Here is an 18,346-nt window from a genome sequence, read left to right on the forward strand (position 1 = left end):
GTCAGCGCGACGGAGATATTTACCTAACATTCTCAAATCTGAGAACGGGCTGGTATTTCCTCTTAAAAGCAGAACTTGGTGCGTTTATACCATTCGACTTATTAGAGTACCAAGTATTTTATAGAACCTATAAAACCTATAAAATTGTTGATTGAGTCTTTATTCGGAGACTCGAGTCCTTTTGAGTTGCGCTTAAAAAAGACTCAATAAAGGACTCGACTCGGGACTTAAAAGACTCGGAAGACTTTTAAGCGCTGAGTCTCGTAAGAACGAGCAGAGTTCTTCAATTTAGACTCAAAAGATTTGAGTTCCTACCAACACTAGTTGCTGAACTGTCAACAGAAATGCGTAGTGTTTTAAATTGAATACTGGTTCAGTCCTAAAATTTATTGCCAGGCGTGTTAGGTAGGACCTCATTACTCTGAATTCAAAGTTATCCGATTCCGGTAATCCCCAGTGGGAAACCCTGAAATGATGACCTCCAACATTATCTCTAAAGTCTAACGAAAACATTTTTAAACAGACTTATCTTTCGTAATTTGTCACAATTTGTTTGCGAAATCGGCAATTGAATGACTACCCAATTACCCATACGGCCCATTCCTAAGTAGAAGAGGTGTAACATTCGTGCATCGAATTTGACAGCTCTCGCTGAGTAGATGTCGCTGTGCGGCCCCATATATTATGCGGTTACTCTGGTTGTCAAGTTTCCATTTGACAATTCCCACCAACACACACACTATACCCATTACACTACACTAGACCCTACTCATAGTGTTGTGTTCTGCCGGTGAGTAAGGTTGCCAGAGCTAAACGAGAGGGTTCGCAGTGTTAGTGTCGGCAACGCGCATGTAACTCCTCTGGAGTTGCAGGCGTACATAGGCTACGGAGACTGCTTACCATCAGGCGGGCCGTGTGCTTGTTTGCCACCTACGTCGGTGGCATACGTATTAAAAACCAAGCAATGTAGCAGTATAGCTATCTAGTTCAGCTGTCAAACTCGGGGGCACGATTTTTTCTCAGACTTCACTCCTCTTCTGCAATCTTTAACTCTTTACCTATACTAATTATATATATTACTTCATAAGAAGTTATATAGCGTGACCACGAATGTGCTGATTCGAAATTAACAGATTGCACACGCCAAGAACTAATAAATAAAATACCTATATACCTATTACTAAAGCGTTCATTCCACTGCTTCAAATAGGTACTTATAAGTACATACTTAGCAGGTAAAAAGACGAGGTAAAATATTCATTCCCATTATGGTAGCAAAATTTAATCAACAAAATGACAGAATGAGGCAAAAATGCCGACGTTTCCAAGATATTTTGATAGCCTACCATTGTATTATCTTTCGGGCTATTTAAACGGGGTTGGCGTGCTAATAGTTCTTGGCGCGTGAATAATAAAAGAGTGTTATAATTTTTGTTGATTTTAGTGGGGCATTCCACGAGAATGTCGCTTACGAAATGCTTCTGCCTTATATGGCAGCTAACTCAATGCGTGAAGCTTGAGAACATGCTGCCAATTTGTTAGCCAAGCCATGAATATACCCTGGCGGTTTGGATGCGGGAATGTTACCTCAGTACCGAATCGTCTAATTCGTCTGTGTAGCAAAATGTCCAAAAAGCAAAAAAAAATTAGATGGTAAAAAACTGCCCGCACAAACCCATGCGGGCGACGGCGACAGCGAGCCAGTCGCATCCATAATGTTGGTTAGCTTATACGTTTTGGACGTTTTGCGATTTTGGCGTTTATATTTATAGGCGACATTATGCAACTTACTTTTTGGACGGTTTAAACATTGGACATTTTACATACTTCTTGATGAAATCTGGCCATATCCCTTCATGGACGTTATGCGAATTGGTTATTTTACGATTATTACATCTTCACACAATTGACAATTTACATAATTGGACATGTGCTTTAAAATACCATCTGGGTCGTGGGCATTTTGATTCACAGACGATTCGGTACTGAGCGGGAATGTTTTACACTTGGCATAAAATTGGGAAAACCTATAAAACAGGAACTATTCTAACAATTCTAAGGACTTCTGGAGCGTACTACTTACATTTAGTTTACAGTTAGGTAACTATTTTTACAATATACAATGTTATACACGAATTCATTCCCATCGTCATGAAATATATAATTTACCTAAACTCCTGCTGACGTAGCTGTTATCTCCACAGAAAACTGTTCGTGGGCGGGCTATCATGGGAGACGTCGCAGGAGAACTTGCAGCGCTACTTCTCGCGCTACGGCGACGTGATCGACTGCGTCGTGATGAAGAACAGCGAGTCGGGCCGCTCCCGGGGCTTCGGCTTCGTCACCTTCGCGGAACCGTCGCTTGTCAATGTAGTGCTGCAGAACGGGCCTCACCAGTTGGACGGCAGGTATGGATTACATGTTTTTGACACTTTTTCATGTTAGCGACGCCCCGTCGTTTGAAGAAGCAAGACTGTTTTAGCAGTGAGATGCTTAGTCCGCCGATCTGGTCTGTTCTATTTAGTAAGGATCTCATTAGGATCACCAAACGGAAGAAGACAAAATTGGGAGCTACACATTTATTCGGGATCGTGAAACAAGAAAATTAAATAATTATATCTGACGCATCGGATAATCCTATAACAGTTCCTCCAAGTTAGATTTTTTACAGGCTTAATTGAAAAAAAAATTGTAGAAGTATGTTTTTACCGCATTTTTATTAGGTATTTAATACGCGATACTTCCAAAAAATCACTACAATCATTATATGTGACAGCTGCTCCATATAAAATGAACTGTCATAGGTAGGGACCGTCATTAGACGGACGAGGTATAGAGGTTCTTCACTCACAAAATGTATTGTGTTTTTGATCACTTCAATTATTGCTTTAAGTATTTTAAATTACGGTTGATTTCGTATAGGGTCAGGTTTAATAGTCTGCGGCGGTAATTTATTATGTATATGACTCAGTTTATGGCATTATTCCATTCGTCCACTGAAAACAAAACAAAATGGCGATGTTAAGATAACCTATGAATGGTTATTGACTCAGATGTTATAACGGAACTAGAGCGACTTCAAATTATTAATGAAAGAAGCACGTTTTTGTGACAGCGAAATATTTACTGTTTATTGTTAAAATTCATTTTTACACTGACAGTGGTGAGCGTCAAAATTATCAACCTAAGGTGACCGAAAGATGCTCAAGTTTATTTTCTTAAATATAAATACCTCATGACGGTTGGCGCTTACGTCGCGTAGCGCCGCATTAGTGTTAGAGCGTCGTTTACAACAGCATAAGCGCCAACCGCTATAACCTTACCCGTGAACAGGCGCGGATACAAGATTTGGCTTAGGGGGGGGCCATTTTGAGAAAATCATATATTTTTGCACAGAAAATAAGGTAAAAAAAAATTTACTCAATTTAGTAATGTGAGAGCCAGGGTTTTAGGGGGGGGCCATTGCCCCTATGGCCCCCCCCCTTGTATCCGCGCCTGCCCGTGAAACGTCACAATTACATTTTTTTACGATACTAAAATCGTTAGTCACTAATTTATCTTAATAAAACCTCGTTATTTTTACCTTCCTTGTCTTAGAACCTACGCACGTTATTTTTACCTCGAGTGATCAAAATAACTCTGTGTCAACGTAAAATGTGACCTAATTCGAAAACTGGCGGAGTAAAAACAAAGGTTTAGCTTAAACTATACGAAACAAATCGATTTCACAAACATCTACCAAAATATATTTACACGACCATATTGTCAATATCTCAGGCGTGTAAATATGCTTTTGGAACGTTGGCTTGTATATTTATAGATCGTGTCATTCATGAAGACGCGTGCCTTGAATCGAATTGTCATGTTATTAAAGGTTAGATTTTACAAATCTGTGCGTCATCGTGGATGACACGAACTATAAAAACTTCTTATACGAGTTAATTTATTGATATACATACTTTTTAATTCCTGGGATACTTGTTCTATTTAAAATGTGACGTTATCTATGAAAAGGGACCTTATTGTCGATGGCGCTTCCGCCGTTATGAACGATGCTCCGATACAAATACAACGCTGCGCGACGCAGTGCGGCGTAAGCGCCATCGACAATAAGGTCCCTTTTCATAGATAATGCCACAAATGTCTAGGTTGTATGATTTATACGTACACGAAGCATTGTTTTATAATGCTATACCTTACTTATACATACAGTTACTCCGTGAGAGAATTCCACACGTGTACGAGTTGTATGCCCACTGCGACGGGAATTACCAAAAAACTGTCTACTCACGTCGCGCACAGATAATTAGCTTGTTACTCTCAAAATGGTTCCAGTGTTGGTTGTTCCAATGACTAAAGCAGTTAATTCACTGGGGTATACCTCTGATTCTCAAGTAGGTTACATATTTATTTAGACTACGGCAATCCCAAAAGTAAGGACCATGACACCCATAGAGGGGGTTCTCGAAAAAATATATATGGTCATTCATACTTAGGGTCATATCTGTGAAATGTTTTTGTTGTTGTTTAAGGTACGTAACTCGCCATTTAGCAGATTTTACTTGGTCATTTTTTACACTTCCTCGCAATGAATTTCGCCTGTCATTCCGTCCGCCATTAATGTCGCGATGGCCATTAAATACCTACTTTGGAGTGTTCCGTTATCAATAACGACGCTGTAAGTTTTGGTGAAATAAGGTCGCCTTATAAAGATATTATGTCTCATTCCTCAAGTAGGGTGCCCAGATGTCCTAATATTTTGGGAGTCCCGTTTTTGCCGAGCTACGGAATTTGATCATGTCGCGAAATTTGAGAAATCCAGTTCGGGATAGTGTATATTAAGTGAGGCGTAGACTAGCAAGAACTTGCTTGCAAGTTACGTTACATTGCCGACTACTCTGCATTCGAAACTTTGATCGGATACAGCAATGTAATGCAAATGGCATGCAAGTTCTTGCTAGCCTAAACCTCGCTTTAAAATGCGTCCCGAAGTTTTTTTTTTAATTATATACCTAACTTAAAGTCTGTCTCAAACTGTAACTCGCTCAGCTTGATCCGCCCGTCATCGAAATCAAGCCGAGGTTGTCAAAAAATCAGCCAAACATATTGAAAAAAAAAAAAAAAAACTGATTGCCAATTGTACATTTCCAAAGTATGGACTCGATTTAAAACGAATCATTGAGCTCAAACTCGAGTTTCTTAGTACCAAATAAATTCCACTATCTATCTTCTGGCTCCAACATCAGATTAAAGTCATCATGATCAAATGATTGTATTGTCTCTGGATTGCATTTGCAAAATTTATCGATATTACTTTTATTTAGAAAAAGGTTAATGTAAAAAAACCTTTTTTTTTTTTTTAATAATGTACTAACGCCTTCACAATTGAAACATGTAGAGTACTTTAAATATTTGTAAGTCCCTTGGCACCCCTGATATATCTGTTGGTGACTACAGTCGAATAATCTATTACTTTATCCAATGTAAAGTAATTAAAATGAGATTGCCAAATTTGTATCTTAAAAGATTACATAAACACGACCTACTTATATTTGCAAAGATCACGGTGAAAGGTGAAAGTCTATGCGTTGCTTTTTTTCCAGTTAACAACGTATAGGTGTAATGAGGATAGCATTGGCAATCGGATAACGGCGCGCCAAAGAATATAACACATGTTTTAACCGACATAAAATTTTTGAAGGAGTAGGTGTTGTTCCTCAATGTCTCCAAGACGTTTGGAGTAGTTTGGACCGATTTGGAAAATTGTTTTTCTTAAAGGACTCTCATCCAGGCTATAATTGTTTAAAAAAAATGGGATATTGTTATTTTGATTGTAAATAAAACATGTCTCAAATATTTTTGTGTATTTTTTTGGAGGATTTAACAACTGAAGACGCATTGTCTGTAATTTTCTGTACAAAACAGTCTGCCGATTTTTGCGGGGGAGGGGCACGTCAAATGTATGGCTATTTGTATGTAATCTTTGACCATCGGGCGAGGTTTTCGACAGAGGGGTAAGCTCTTAGAGGCGACTGCGCTTGTTAAATCCTACAAGTATAAATGGGTACTTCACTGTTTGTCATATTTTCATCGAGTAAGGATCTGGTGACGAGATCTTGCACCAATGGGGGAAGATCTTCAAATATTACAGGCACACTGCACAAGCAGCATCCAGAATTTTTAAAGAAACTTTTACGTGCGCTCTCATAAAGGTATCACTTGGTAAACTGCTGCCGTAGATTTATTTTGACGGTTTGTTTTTAAGGATTTATTCGGTTAGTCGTAATCTTATCCGATCTTTTGTTTCAGAGGGCCTATCGAAAAATCGCTCTCTCTATCGCTCTTGCATATTCGAGTGACTGAAAGGCAGATAAATTTCTAATTTGGTTTTTTACCTTAGGACCTCAGGCTAGGTCGTTGTATCGACAAATTTTTCATCTGAACTAAACGTCCACATCCAGGCAGTGCCCTCGGTAACATTCGCCGTCGGTACGTTCAGATGTTTGTGGAACAGCGTTACGCAAATTGCATATGCTTTATGTTCCTATGAACATTGAAGTCTAAAATGTTTGCGACATTATTATAAGTAGGATATAGGAGTAGTAACATTCAATATTCGTATTTTAATAATTTAGTGTTGTTCTAGTTAAAAGAGCTAAGTTGTTGTTTACCCCTGCTAATATTCAGACATAAAAAAGTGGAATCTTGTGGAATATGTATAATTCAAAATTAATGCTTTAAATTCTATCTATACCTTCAGCTAGCGATAGCGTGAAGAAACAACTTTAAATTCGTATCAAATTACATTGCAGTATTTTTCACATGATTATGAATTGTATGGTTATAGCTATCACCATACCATGTACAGATAAAGGTAGTTTATTATTCAGGTAAACATATTACAATGCGCTTATAAACCTCAAATAAACCTACACCTTCTTCTGCCTGGACCTTATCCCATTTACTTGGGGTCGACCTTCCGTGTCTTTTTTTTCACTCTGCACGATTGAGTACCATAGCCATCTTTGGGTCTAACTTTAAAGTACAGGTCTCTGGACCGTCGTCCACCAGGTGGTGGGGGTCTTCCGTTTCAGCACGAGGTCGCGGGTAAATCCGGGGCTACTTTGACTACGACAAAGACTGTACTTTGACTACAAATAAACCTACACCGTATAACGTATAGAAAAGGGGAAAGTGCGTTATAAAAAGGTGAATTTAAATTTGTAAGTGATACACTAAATACCTACAATTACTTACTAAACTGAAGCCGGATAAATCTTTGGAGAGCAGAGGACCCTTGGTTCAAGGCTCAAAAATAGAAATGCAGCTTTATACACTGATTTCAAAGAGTGAAAAGAGAATTTTGGAAATTGGAAAAATGTTATTGCGCTATAGTTCGTGTCATCCACGATGACGTGCAGATTTGTCAAATCTAACATGACAATACGAGTGAAGGCACGCGTCTTCGTGAATGGCACGAACTATAAAGTGTTAAGCTGACGAGGTGGTCAAATGATTTCAACACAACTTTACTGTTGGTTAAAATGATTTTAAAACAACTTTACTGTTAGACGAGCGTGTGCGAAGTAGGTACATTGTACATAGTTTCATGCATACTCGTAGGCCTGACAATTGATTCCCAACGGTGGGAGTGTTATCGCATCTTATCTTTCCGGCGATAATTCGCTACGTGTCTACTTTATTCGCCCATGCTTCGTCGGATTTCAGATGCGGAAACATTCTTAAGCGATTTTTTCGTTTTAGTAATGGAAATGACACAGATGTTTGGTTAGTTTCCTGACCTAATGTTATACCAAATATTTTATCTATGAAAGATAAGTCGGATAACTAATCAATTTTTAAACAAAGTCGTACGATTTCCTTCGGTTATAGATAAAAATAATAGTACGATCGTAAGCTATAAGCACGATCGTCAATCCAGTTATTTTCCAAACAGAACGAAATCTACATCATCTTAATTAAATCATCTATTTTAGAACTAAGATCTCACAGACAGGTGACACTTTGGTATGCCTCGGAGACTAAAACACGCAATCTTTGATTTTACTCCTGAAATGTTAATAAAGTTATAGCCTGTGACGTCGCTGCACAGCCTTAAACTATTCATGTATGCAATGCAATTAAGAAATCATTGTGGCTGGCTTTCTGGAGGGCATAAGAATATCAATTGTTGCGATTCAGAGAGAGAGAGAGAGCAATAGATGTGTTTTGAGGCCTTCGGAGCTATTATTACCTAAAATATTCCCTTCATCAGAAGACATGAGAAGTTCAAGTTATCTATTTTCAAAGACCGATCTAATGGTGTCACTTTAATTACCACCAGTCACCACACTCAGTAACATTAGTGACAGAAAGTGTGTAGTCGTTGGATGGAGTTTAAGTTAATTTAAAGATTAAACGATTAGAAAGAGTAAAAGTTATTATGATGTAAATGAGTGTTTATTATAATTAAAACCAGCTATCTCTTTTAGTTATTAAATTAAGTACTTAACATATTGTCCGCTCGAAATGGCAAACATTGTTGATACATTATATTTATAATGTTATAACTTTTTAAACAATTTTGACAATAAATATTTAATCTTGTCTGTATCATTGTGGCAAGTAAAGTTAGAGTACAAGTTAAGGCAAAATTAAGTAACGGTTCACAAAAATACATGATTCCATTTATACACTATCTACTTCTTAAGTAAAAAAAAAAACTACAAACTATTGATAAAATTATTTATAGAATTAGTGCGAATTGAAAAGTTTGGCTATAGAAGCTCAAAAATACAATTTAAACCAAAATGTGTTTGTGGCGACTGGTCTCTTTAAGCTAACTTTATTTTTGAGTATAATTACAGTGAGACACCTCATTTGGTTCTCGTGTTTCTTTTATCCTAATGAATGTTTTAATAATACGGGATATTGACTCTTAGAGATTCTATACATCTCTAAGGATAATTTGATAAAAATATGTAATTTAGTTCTGACATTTAGAGATATTTACATCTCTAAATCATCTAGATTTTTTTTGTATCTGTTTGTTTTTTATTATTATTATTTTAGTTTTTTTTGTCGACATTTAGAGACTATACATCTCTAAGTACCTCATCATAATATTTTCTTTTTCTTTAAACAATAATACTTTAGTTTGCATTAATATTTTCAATGAATTGTATTTTATAATTGTTGATGTGCTTGTTATTGCTATTATGTAAATTCTATGTTGACGTGTAAAAGTGCCTATATGCTGAATAAATGTTGAAGTTTAAAAAAAAACATATGGGTTCTGTAATGAATATGTTATTCAATGTATATATACAATATACTTACAAACAAATGTGTTTTCCACCAGAACCATCGACCCGAAGCCGTGCAACCCTCGCACCCTGCAGAAGCCGAAGCGCGGCGGCGGCTACCCCAAGGTGTTCCTCGGCGGCCTGCCCTCCAACATCACGGAGACCGACCTGCGCGTGTTCTTCGGCCGCTACGGCAAGGTCATGGAGGTCGTCATCATGTACGACCAGGAGAAGAAGAAGTCCAGAGGTAACGTCATACCGTCATCGAACTCGACGGTAACACTCTCTGTATACAGGGAATATGACCTTGGGTCACAGACAGACTAGTCCGTTCCGTGTTATGACAAGTATGACAACTTCTACCCCATTACATGATACAGCTACAGCATAGAGTCAGACCAAGATAAGTTTGCAGAGGTTTCGATAGTACAGACGGTGCAAGTGTCAAGTAAACTTTATAATTTCATAGAAGTTTGACGTTTAAAATAACCCGTGCACCGTCTGGGCTATCAAAATCGCTGCCAACTTATCTTGGTCTGACTCTGCATCATTTGACACCTCGAGTTGGTAAAAGACGAGCGCTACATCACATCATATCGTGTGCGTGAGTAATTTCACAAACAGTGGTAAAAACTTGGTTTTAAATACTGGGAATAACCAATTACCTTCTCGTCATATTTTAAAAGTGTTACAAATCTTAGACAAACTAGACTAGTGAACGCCACGACAAGTCATGTTTAGTGTATCTAGCACGACAAATATTAATGTGTTAATATTACCACATCCAGGCAGTGCTCTCGGTAACATTCGCCGTCGGTACGTTCAGATGTTTGTGGGACAGCGTCACGCAAATTGCATATGCTTTACGTTCCTATGAGCTTTAAAGTCTAAAATTTTTGCGACATATAAACAGAACAAAATGCCTACATTTCGTCCCGGCTCCTTTAAAAATCTAAGGTCCGTTTAGCAACCGATCTAAGGGGTTTGCAGTCACTCCGCAAAACCAAACCAAACTCCGCCAAGGTCATATAACTATCTCCCTCACTCTTGTCATGGTCACGCAAGCGTAAATGAGAAGTTTGACGTCCACGGTCGTCAGTTTGGTTTGTGGATAGTATAGTTTTGCGACACGACTGCTATCTGACTTTTCAACCTGGTTTCCTCACTAGATTTATGTTTCCTTTCATAGTTTTGTTATATTAACATTTTGTAATAGTAACAATTGTTAATGTAAGTATAGTTGTTAAAGTGGCGGTAGATTAATAGTGTGATTTGTTTTAGGCTTCGGATTCCTGTCGTTCGAGGAGGAGATGTCCGTTGAGAGGGTCACCCAGGAGCACTTCATCAACCTCAACGGGAAACAGGTAATTACATGTTATCATTTCACTTCCAGTCAGTCACTTGCGCCTAGATGGCCCATCGTTGTTTTTTTTTTTTTTATTATCTTTAAGGCCCAGTAAGTTCATGTTGTTCTCTCACTCACACTGAGCGTAACCGCGAGCGATATGGAAGTGCGTGCCCAGAAGCATGAATATCATGTTTTAAAAAAAGTCGATATCGTCGTATCGATATATTCCCTCAAACATATGATATTGCAGATTTTTAGAAGCAATTTTCATCTTTTTAGTTTCTGTTCCTAATTTGTTACAAATTTTTAAATTGCATTTTAGACCTATGTTCGTGATTTTTTTCTATCGATTGAAACCCACAAACTCGAATCGATACAGTCCCTCGAGAAAGGCCTCAAGATTGCTAATAAAATTTATGGCAGCCGTAATGTGATACAAAAAAGCGCTACGAGTTTTTTTTAATATATATGGTTTGTAAACCTACTGCACCTTAATACGAACTTGCAGTTGTGTCTATATCAAAGAGAATTTGAAATAGAGGTGAATTGTCAAAGAAAAATTTGTAGCAACAGTAAATTTACTGCCATCTTTCGACACTGCTTCATCTTTTTGATATTTGCACACGTGTTTTTTTTGTGTGAATAGGTATAACGATATTTCAAAAATGAATTCTCGTCCCTAAATAATTCTAGTCTCGTAACGAAGGTAAGATAAAAAACTAAACAAATTTGGATTATTCATTGGGATAACATCTTTAACAAGTCTGAAAAAAATCAGAACTACAGGATTTGACACAAAAGAACCCCATTACAAAATGCGACAGAGTTACTGGATTAAATGGTAAATATCAAATGATATTTCGTTGATCAGTTTGGGAAAATACATTGGTACGAGCCGGGGTTTGAAACTTTGAACCCGCGACCTCTGGATTACAAGTCCCACGCTCTTACCGCTAGGCCATCAGCGCTGCAATAAAAGCATTGAAAATAAAAATTATATTAAAAATCAAATTATGTACTTGGCAAAGAAAAACTAGCTGCATGATAATCTCAGCGCTCTTAAAACTTTTGCTATTAGCTTAAGACTTGCTGTGCGTTTAATTTTGCAAGCTGAAGTTTGAAACGGTTATTACTGCAAGCGTGTGAGCTTGTTCCAGCTTCAAAGGGGTATAGTTAAATCAAAAGAATTGCTTATACAATACAAGATAGTTTAACTATGTTGTAGTTAGGCTGGCTAAATCTATAACGAGCGATGATAGTCGGTTTGTATGGTAATTATATTAAAATGTATCCATTTCCATCTTAAGGGCCCATTTAGACGGCGCACGAACTCTCATACCATTTTAGTTACATTGCGGACTATTGAGGTTACATCCAATTCGCCGACCGATCAAATACCGTAATGTAATGAAACTCGCGTGCGAACTGGCATGTGAGTTCTCGCATCGTGTAAATGAGCCCTTATACGGCGTGCGAACTGGTATGTGAGTTCTCGTATCGTGTAAATGAGCCCTTATACGGCGTGCGAACTGGTATGCGAGTTCTCCCATCGTCTAAATGAGCCCTTATACGGCGTGCAAACTGGCATGTGAGTTCTCGCATCGTCTTAATGAGCCCTTATACGGCGTGCGAACTGCCATGTGAGTTCTCGCGTCGTCTTAATGAGCCCTTATACGGCGTGCGAACTGGCATGTGAGTTCTCGCATCATCTTAATGAGCCCTTATACGGCGTGCGAACTCACATGTGAGTTCTCGCATCGTCTAAATGAGCCCTTATACGGCGTGCGAACTGCCATGTGAGTTCTCGCGTCGTCTTAATGAGCCCTTATACGGCGTGCGAACTGGCATGTGAGTTCTCGCATCATCTTAATGAGCCCTTATACGGCGTGCGAACTCACATGTGAGTTCTCGCATCGTCTAAATGAGCCCTTATACGGCGTGCGAACTGGCATGTGAGTTTAGTTACATTGCGGACTATACAGGTTACATACAAATATTTAATTACTTGTTTAAAAAAAATGCTTATCTACTCTTCATTAGACAAATTCATGTTGAATTTATAAGAATATTGACATCTTCGATTCCTGACACAAAAAACGCATTCAATTAATTAGCAAGTAAAATGGGTACCAATTAATTACCCAATGTATATTTGCATACGCTAGAAATAAACAATCATAGTTATTTTCCATTGTAAAACAAGCGATAAGGAAATATGTCTGTCGCAGTAATCGTGCAGTTCGTTACCTGATTCCGAATTGTGTTGTCTAGACGCTAATATATGCTAGCTTTCTCTCGCATTACAATATAATTACTTTTAGCTTGTGGTGTTGCACAATTTTGTGTTCATGTCAATTGCCTTGGCCCTTATTTGTGATATTTTCAGTCAAAAGGCACATTCTACATTACATTGTCTGATGTCGATGGGAATGATTTATTATTCCAACGAATTATAAAGAGTAGTCTGACCTTTGCAGGCGTGTAAGTAATGAGGTCATCGCACGGATCCAATACTTTTTATGACTCAGTATCTTTTACTTTCATGGTTCTTCTCCTTCCCATGCAATTAAAAAAAGCGGCCAAGTGCGAGTCGGACTCGCGCATGAAGGGTTCCGTACCATTTAAGACGTATTAAAAAAAAATCTACTTGCTAGATCTTGTTCAACATTTTACCACTTTGGACACACATTTTACCACTTTGGAACTGTCTCTCGCGCAAACTATTCAGTTTAGAAAAAAATAATGTTAGGAACCTAAATATCATTTTTGAAGACCTATCCATAGATACCCCACACGTATGGGTTTGATGAAAAAATTTTTTTTTTAATTTATTGGCGGTTTTAAAATAAACTATTCACTAGATCTCGTTCAAACCAATTTTCGGTGGAAGTTTGCATGGTAATGTATATCATATATTTTTTTTTAGATTTTTCATTCTGTTATTTTAGAAGTTACAGGGGGGGGGGGGACACACATTTTTTCACTTTGGAAGTGTCTCTCGCGCAAACTATTCAGTTTAGAAAAAAATGATATTAGAAACCTAAATATCATTTTTGAAGACCTATCCATAGATACCCCACACGTATGGGTTTGATGAAAAAAATTTTTTTTTAAAATTTTTATGACGTATTAAAAAAAAAACTACTTACTAGATCTCGTTCGAACCAATTTTCGGTGGAAGTTTGCATGGCAATGTATATCATATATTTTTTTTAGATTTTTCATTCTGTTATTTTAGAAGTTACAGGGGGGGGGACACACATTTTTTTACTTTGGAAGTGTCTCTCGCGCAAACTATTCAGTTTAGAAAAAAATGATATTAGAAACCTAAATATCATTTTTGAAGACCTATCCATAGATACCCCACACGTATGGGTTTGATGAAAAAAATTTTTTTTTTTAATTTTTATGACGTATTAAAAAAAAACTACTTACTAGATCTCGTTCGAACCAATTTTCGGTGGAAGTTTGCATGGCAATGTATATCATATATTTTTTTTAGATTTTTCATTCTGTTATTTTAGAAGTTACGGGGGGGGGGGGGGGACACACTTTTTACCACTTTGGAAGTGTCTCTCGCGCAAACTTTTCAGTTTAGAAAAAAATGATATTAGAAACCTCAATATCATTTTTAAAGACCTATCCATAGATACCCCACACGTATGAGTTTGATGAAAAAAGATTTTTTGAGTTTCAGTTCTAAGTATGGGGAACCCCCAAAATTTATTGTTTTTTTTTCTATTTTTGTGTGAACATCATAATGCGGTTCATAGAATACATCTACTTACCAAGTTTGAACAGTATAGCTTTTATAGTTTCGGAAAAAAGTGGCTGTGACAGAATCGGACAGACAGACGGACATGACGAATCTATAAGGGTTCCGTTTTTTGCCATTTGGCTACGGAACCCTAAAAAGCCTCTGAATCACTTTTTTTTCAAATTGCTGTGTATGTAATGCAAGTATATAAGTTTATAAAAAAGACAGACAAGACTATTAACATTCTTTTCCGAATAACTCTTTAATTATGCCCTAGTTTAATACTGTCAATACTGATCTATGGCGAATTAACTATATGGCTATTTAGTTTTTTGTCGCATAAGCCAGCGGACCTGTGTACTCAATCGGAACCGCTTATTAATCAGTGTACCTGTTATTATTAATTGCTTTTACATCACGTACCGAAACTATCATTAAATAGAAACGCGAAGTAAGCAAGTAGTTATTCTATGATGACGTTTGAAAAATATTTCTCTATTGATTAGGTATTAAGCCGGATTCATATTTGTGTCGTGTTGTCTGCCACCATATTAAATGAATGAAACCGATTGCCGTTCTGATGCATCGCGACAGACAAATGAGAATTCGGCTTTAGTGGTTAGTGGTTAACAATTTTTACAGTTGAAACAACTTGTAAAATAGGGCAACTTTCATTGGAACCGCATTTATTGTTTAGGGACTACGATTCCACCAGAGATTGCGAGTGCGTAGCGAGAGATGTTTGTTAAGAACCAATGGAATATGTCCATTAGAGCTGCGCAGAGCGACGATAGGCAAATCAAGAAGTGGTTCTATTGATTCCTGACAAACACACCTCGCACACAGCCTTAGTATCGGCCTTAGTATTCTAGCTTTCCACATCCAGGCAGTGCCCGAAGGTGAATGTCGCCGTTGGTACGTTCAGATGTTTGTGGTACATTAATGCAAATTAGCATATACTTCGTGTTCCTTTGAACTCGAAAGTCTACAAGGTTTGCTACATCATTTTTAAAGGTTTAATAATAACATATTTCACTTCGGCGGCTCGCCTACTAAATAAAATTAGACTGCAATTATTGTACCCGGCACAGACAGTCAATGTTCGTATGTGCGTATTCGCAATGAAATTTGTTACAATTTTACACTTATACACATTGCAAAATTACTTACAATTTATATAGTTAGCACTTTCATCAACTGGTTGGTTTCATATTCGAGTTAATGAGGGGTATATTCCGAGATCTCTGGGGCGTACCAGGGTAAACAATGCAAATAAGATAATTTGCCCCCTCGAATAATTACACCCGAATGAGTGATAACTTCCTTTCAAAAATGACAGTACTTAATGTTACAACATAGGACAGTCTACTAGCAATCGGTTGCATTGCATTAATGACTAGATCGTCGTCAAAACGTGTTCACGAAGGCTCTACCCTCTACCCCTTTCTTCGGCCGCCATTTAGACTCGGACATAGCAGGCGGCTTAGCGGCAGTAGCAGGGAAGGAACTTTGGGGGGTCAACGTACTTTTATGTGACGTCCGCGTCTCCGGTGACGTAGGGCGTAGTAGGCCGGGGCGCCGGTCAATCGGCGCCTGATCCGCAATCGCCTACGTATCCAAAATCGCGCATTAAAAATCGCCGATGGATTCATTCCGCGCAACGCTTACCCCCTTATTCATAAACGTGTACTAAAGTTACGATGTCGCTAATCATCGTTTGTCCCTTTCCATCATACCATTACGTCGGAAAGGGACACGATGATCAGCGGCATCGTAACTTTAGTACACGTTTATGAATAAGGGGGTTAGTGTCGTCGATCAGTCCGGGCGTCGGAGTACCCGGACGCGCGTGTTGAGGTCGGTACGTTGCAGGTGGAGATCAAGCGCGCGGAGCCGCGCGACGGGTCGGGCAAGCTGGGCTCGGGCGGCATGGGCGGCGGCATGAGCGCGCCCGGCGACGCGCCCGCCGGCCAGTGGGGGCCGCCCGCCGCCGCGCCCATCAACATGATCCAGGGCCACAACGGCCAGATGGGCGGCCCGCCCATCAACATGCCCATGGCCGGGCCCAACATCATGCAGGGGTGAGTCCGACGGACTAGATGTCACGTCATATGTCAACTAATTTTGTTACAAGATGAAATGGGAAATTTTTCAAAATAGAATCTTAACTCCTGTGAATTATTTTAGAATATTCTAAAAAAAATCCTAATTTTCTCATCTTTTAATTTTATTATCCCTATCCACATCCAGGCAGTGCCTAAAGGCTGATATTGCCGTTGGCACGTTCAGATGTTTGTGGGACATTAATGCAAATTAGCATATACTTCGTGTTCCTTTGAACTCGAAAGTCTACAAGGTTTGCTACACATTTTTCAATAAACGCAGCCGGCACAGTCGTCAGGGATTAAATAACTCGAGTACGTAATGCGAACGAGTCGTCGCGCGGGGCGACTCACTTTGCGAAGGGGCGTAGCCAAGCTTCTAGATGAAACAATGTTGTATGTGAAGAAATGAGTAATGTGGTCGTGTCGGGCAGGTACCAGGGCTGGGGCACGTCGCCGGGCCAGACGTCGTACGCGGGCTACGGCGCGGCGGGCGGCGCGGCCGGCCCCGGCTCCTACCAGGGCTGGGGCGCGCCGCCGCAGCAGGCCCCGCCCCACGCGCCCGCCTGGCCCGCCAACAACAACTACTCCCAGCACACGCAGCCGCCCGCGCAGGGCTACGGCAGCTACGGTCAGTACACACGCCCACCCTGATACAGGGTGGACAAATAAGAATGATACACTTTGTTTTTAAATTTTAATTACATTAAGTGAAAATTGTATTAAATATTTTTTCATAAATATATTATTCAGGGTTGGCAATTGTATACGGAAGACAATTTCTGCCAAATGTCTACCACTAGCAGCAAGCAATTTTATCTCAAATGTTTCTGTTGTTTAAAACACGTTGTTTGCTTGATTAATTTTGAAAAAAAGTGACAGTGATTGGCACTCAAATTCCCCAAATTTTGCAGCTCTTGACTTATTTCTGTGGGGCTATCTAAAATTACGTGTCTATGCTAACGAGCTGATGAAATTTAAACAGTTAAAACCGACTATTCGACACAAATGTACTAAGATAATGCCAAAAATGTGCGAATAGATGCTGAACATTGGGATGATAAGGGCTTACATTTGCCTGCTGTTAGAGGTGGACATATGTCAGACATTATGTTTCGCATGAATTTGCCAACCCTGAAGAATATATTTTGAAAACAATACTTAATAATTTTTGAACTTAATACAGTTAAAATTTAAAAACAAAATGTATACTTCTTATTTGGCCACCCTGTACAACTGCGTCACGCACGCAGGGAGAGCGGCCTGCGGATCCTCATGGTTGATGACCTCGTTAGACAGGTACACGGTTTCGTACTCGTAGCAAATGCAGCAGTCGGGGCCGGAGGCGGTGCTGCCTGTCTCGGTGCGTCGACCTGACGGACGCGTCTGCTGCTGCTCCAGTACGTGACGTAGTATTATGAGCGACGTGAGAGTGAGAGCGATTTACGAATGGCGTGCTAGCGGCGCATTCGACAGATCTCGACGCCTGCGGCAGACACTTGCAACACCAACGTATCCGCTGAGCATCACCTACATTTAACGTTTTTGGCGTCAACGCTGGTACTAATTACAACAAATAAAATCAACGGTTCGGTAGTGCTTTCACAATCACGATTACCGGAGCACGTCAAATGGTGAAGAATCACGATAGCTTTACTGGGCGTAACCACGAATCTCACTAAAGGTAAGCTAGTAACTGGTATTGCTGTTCGATTAAGCCACAGCAATGTAGACACTGCGAGATAAAGCCAGGATAACCATCAGCTGACCGCGCGCCCGCTAGGCTACTTACAAAAATAAACGAGTTACTAGTTTCACTTTTCGATCTCATGAA

The 18,346-nt window shown here is 39.1% G+C and overlaps 1 protein-coding gene across 2 annotated transcripts in view; it reads left to right on the plus strand.

Annotated features, from left to right (window-relative positions):
- Positions 1-18,346, plus strand: part of LOC133526975 (heterogeneous nuclear ribonucleoprotein 27C) — a 42,143-nt gene that overhangs the window by 3,601 nt on the left and 20,196 nt on the right. For both annotated transcript variants that reach the window (XM_061863849.1, XM_061863848.1), the window contains exons 2-6: positions 2,205-2,408; positions 9,362-9,552; positions 10,587-10,669; positions 16,283-16,491; positions 16,947-17,143. In XM_061863849.1, coding sequence (XP_061719833.1) covers positions 2,205-2,408; positions 9,362-9,552; positions 10,587-10,669; positions 16,283-16,491; positions 16,947-17,143 — 884 coding nt within the window. The remainder of the gene's footprint in view (positions 1-2,204; positions 2,409-9,361; positions 9,553-10,586; positions 10,670-16,282; positions 16,492-16,946; positions 17,144-18,346) is intronic.

Source organism: Cydia pomonella, chromosome 17 (assembly GCF_033807575.1).
Source record: "Cydia pomonella isolate Wapato2018A chromosome 17, ilCydPomo1, whole genome shotgun sequence".
Lineage (NCBI taxonomy): Eukaryota > Metazoa > Arthropoda > Insecta > Lepidoptera > Tortricidae > Cydia > Cydia pomonella.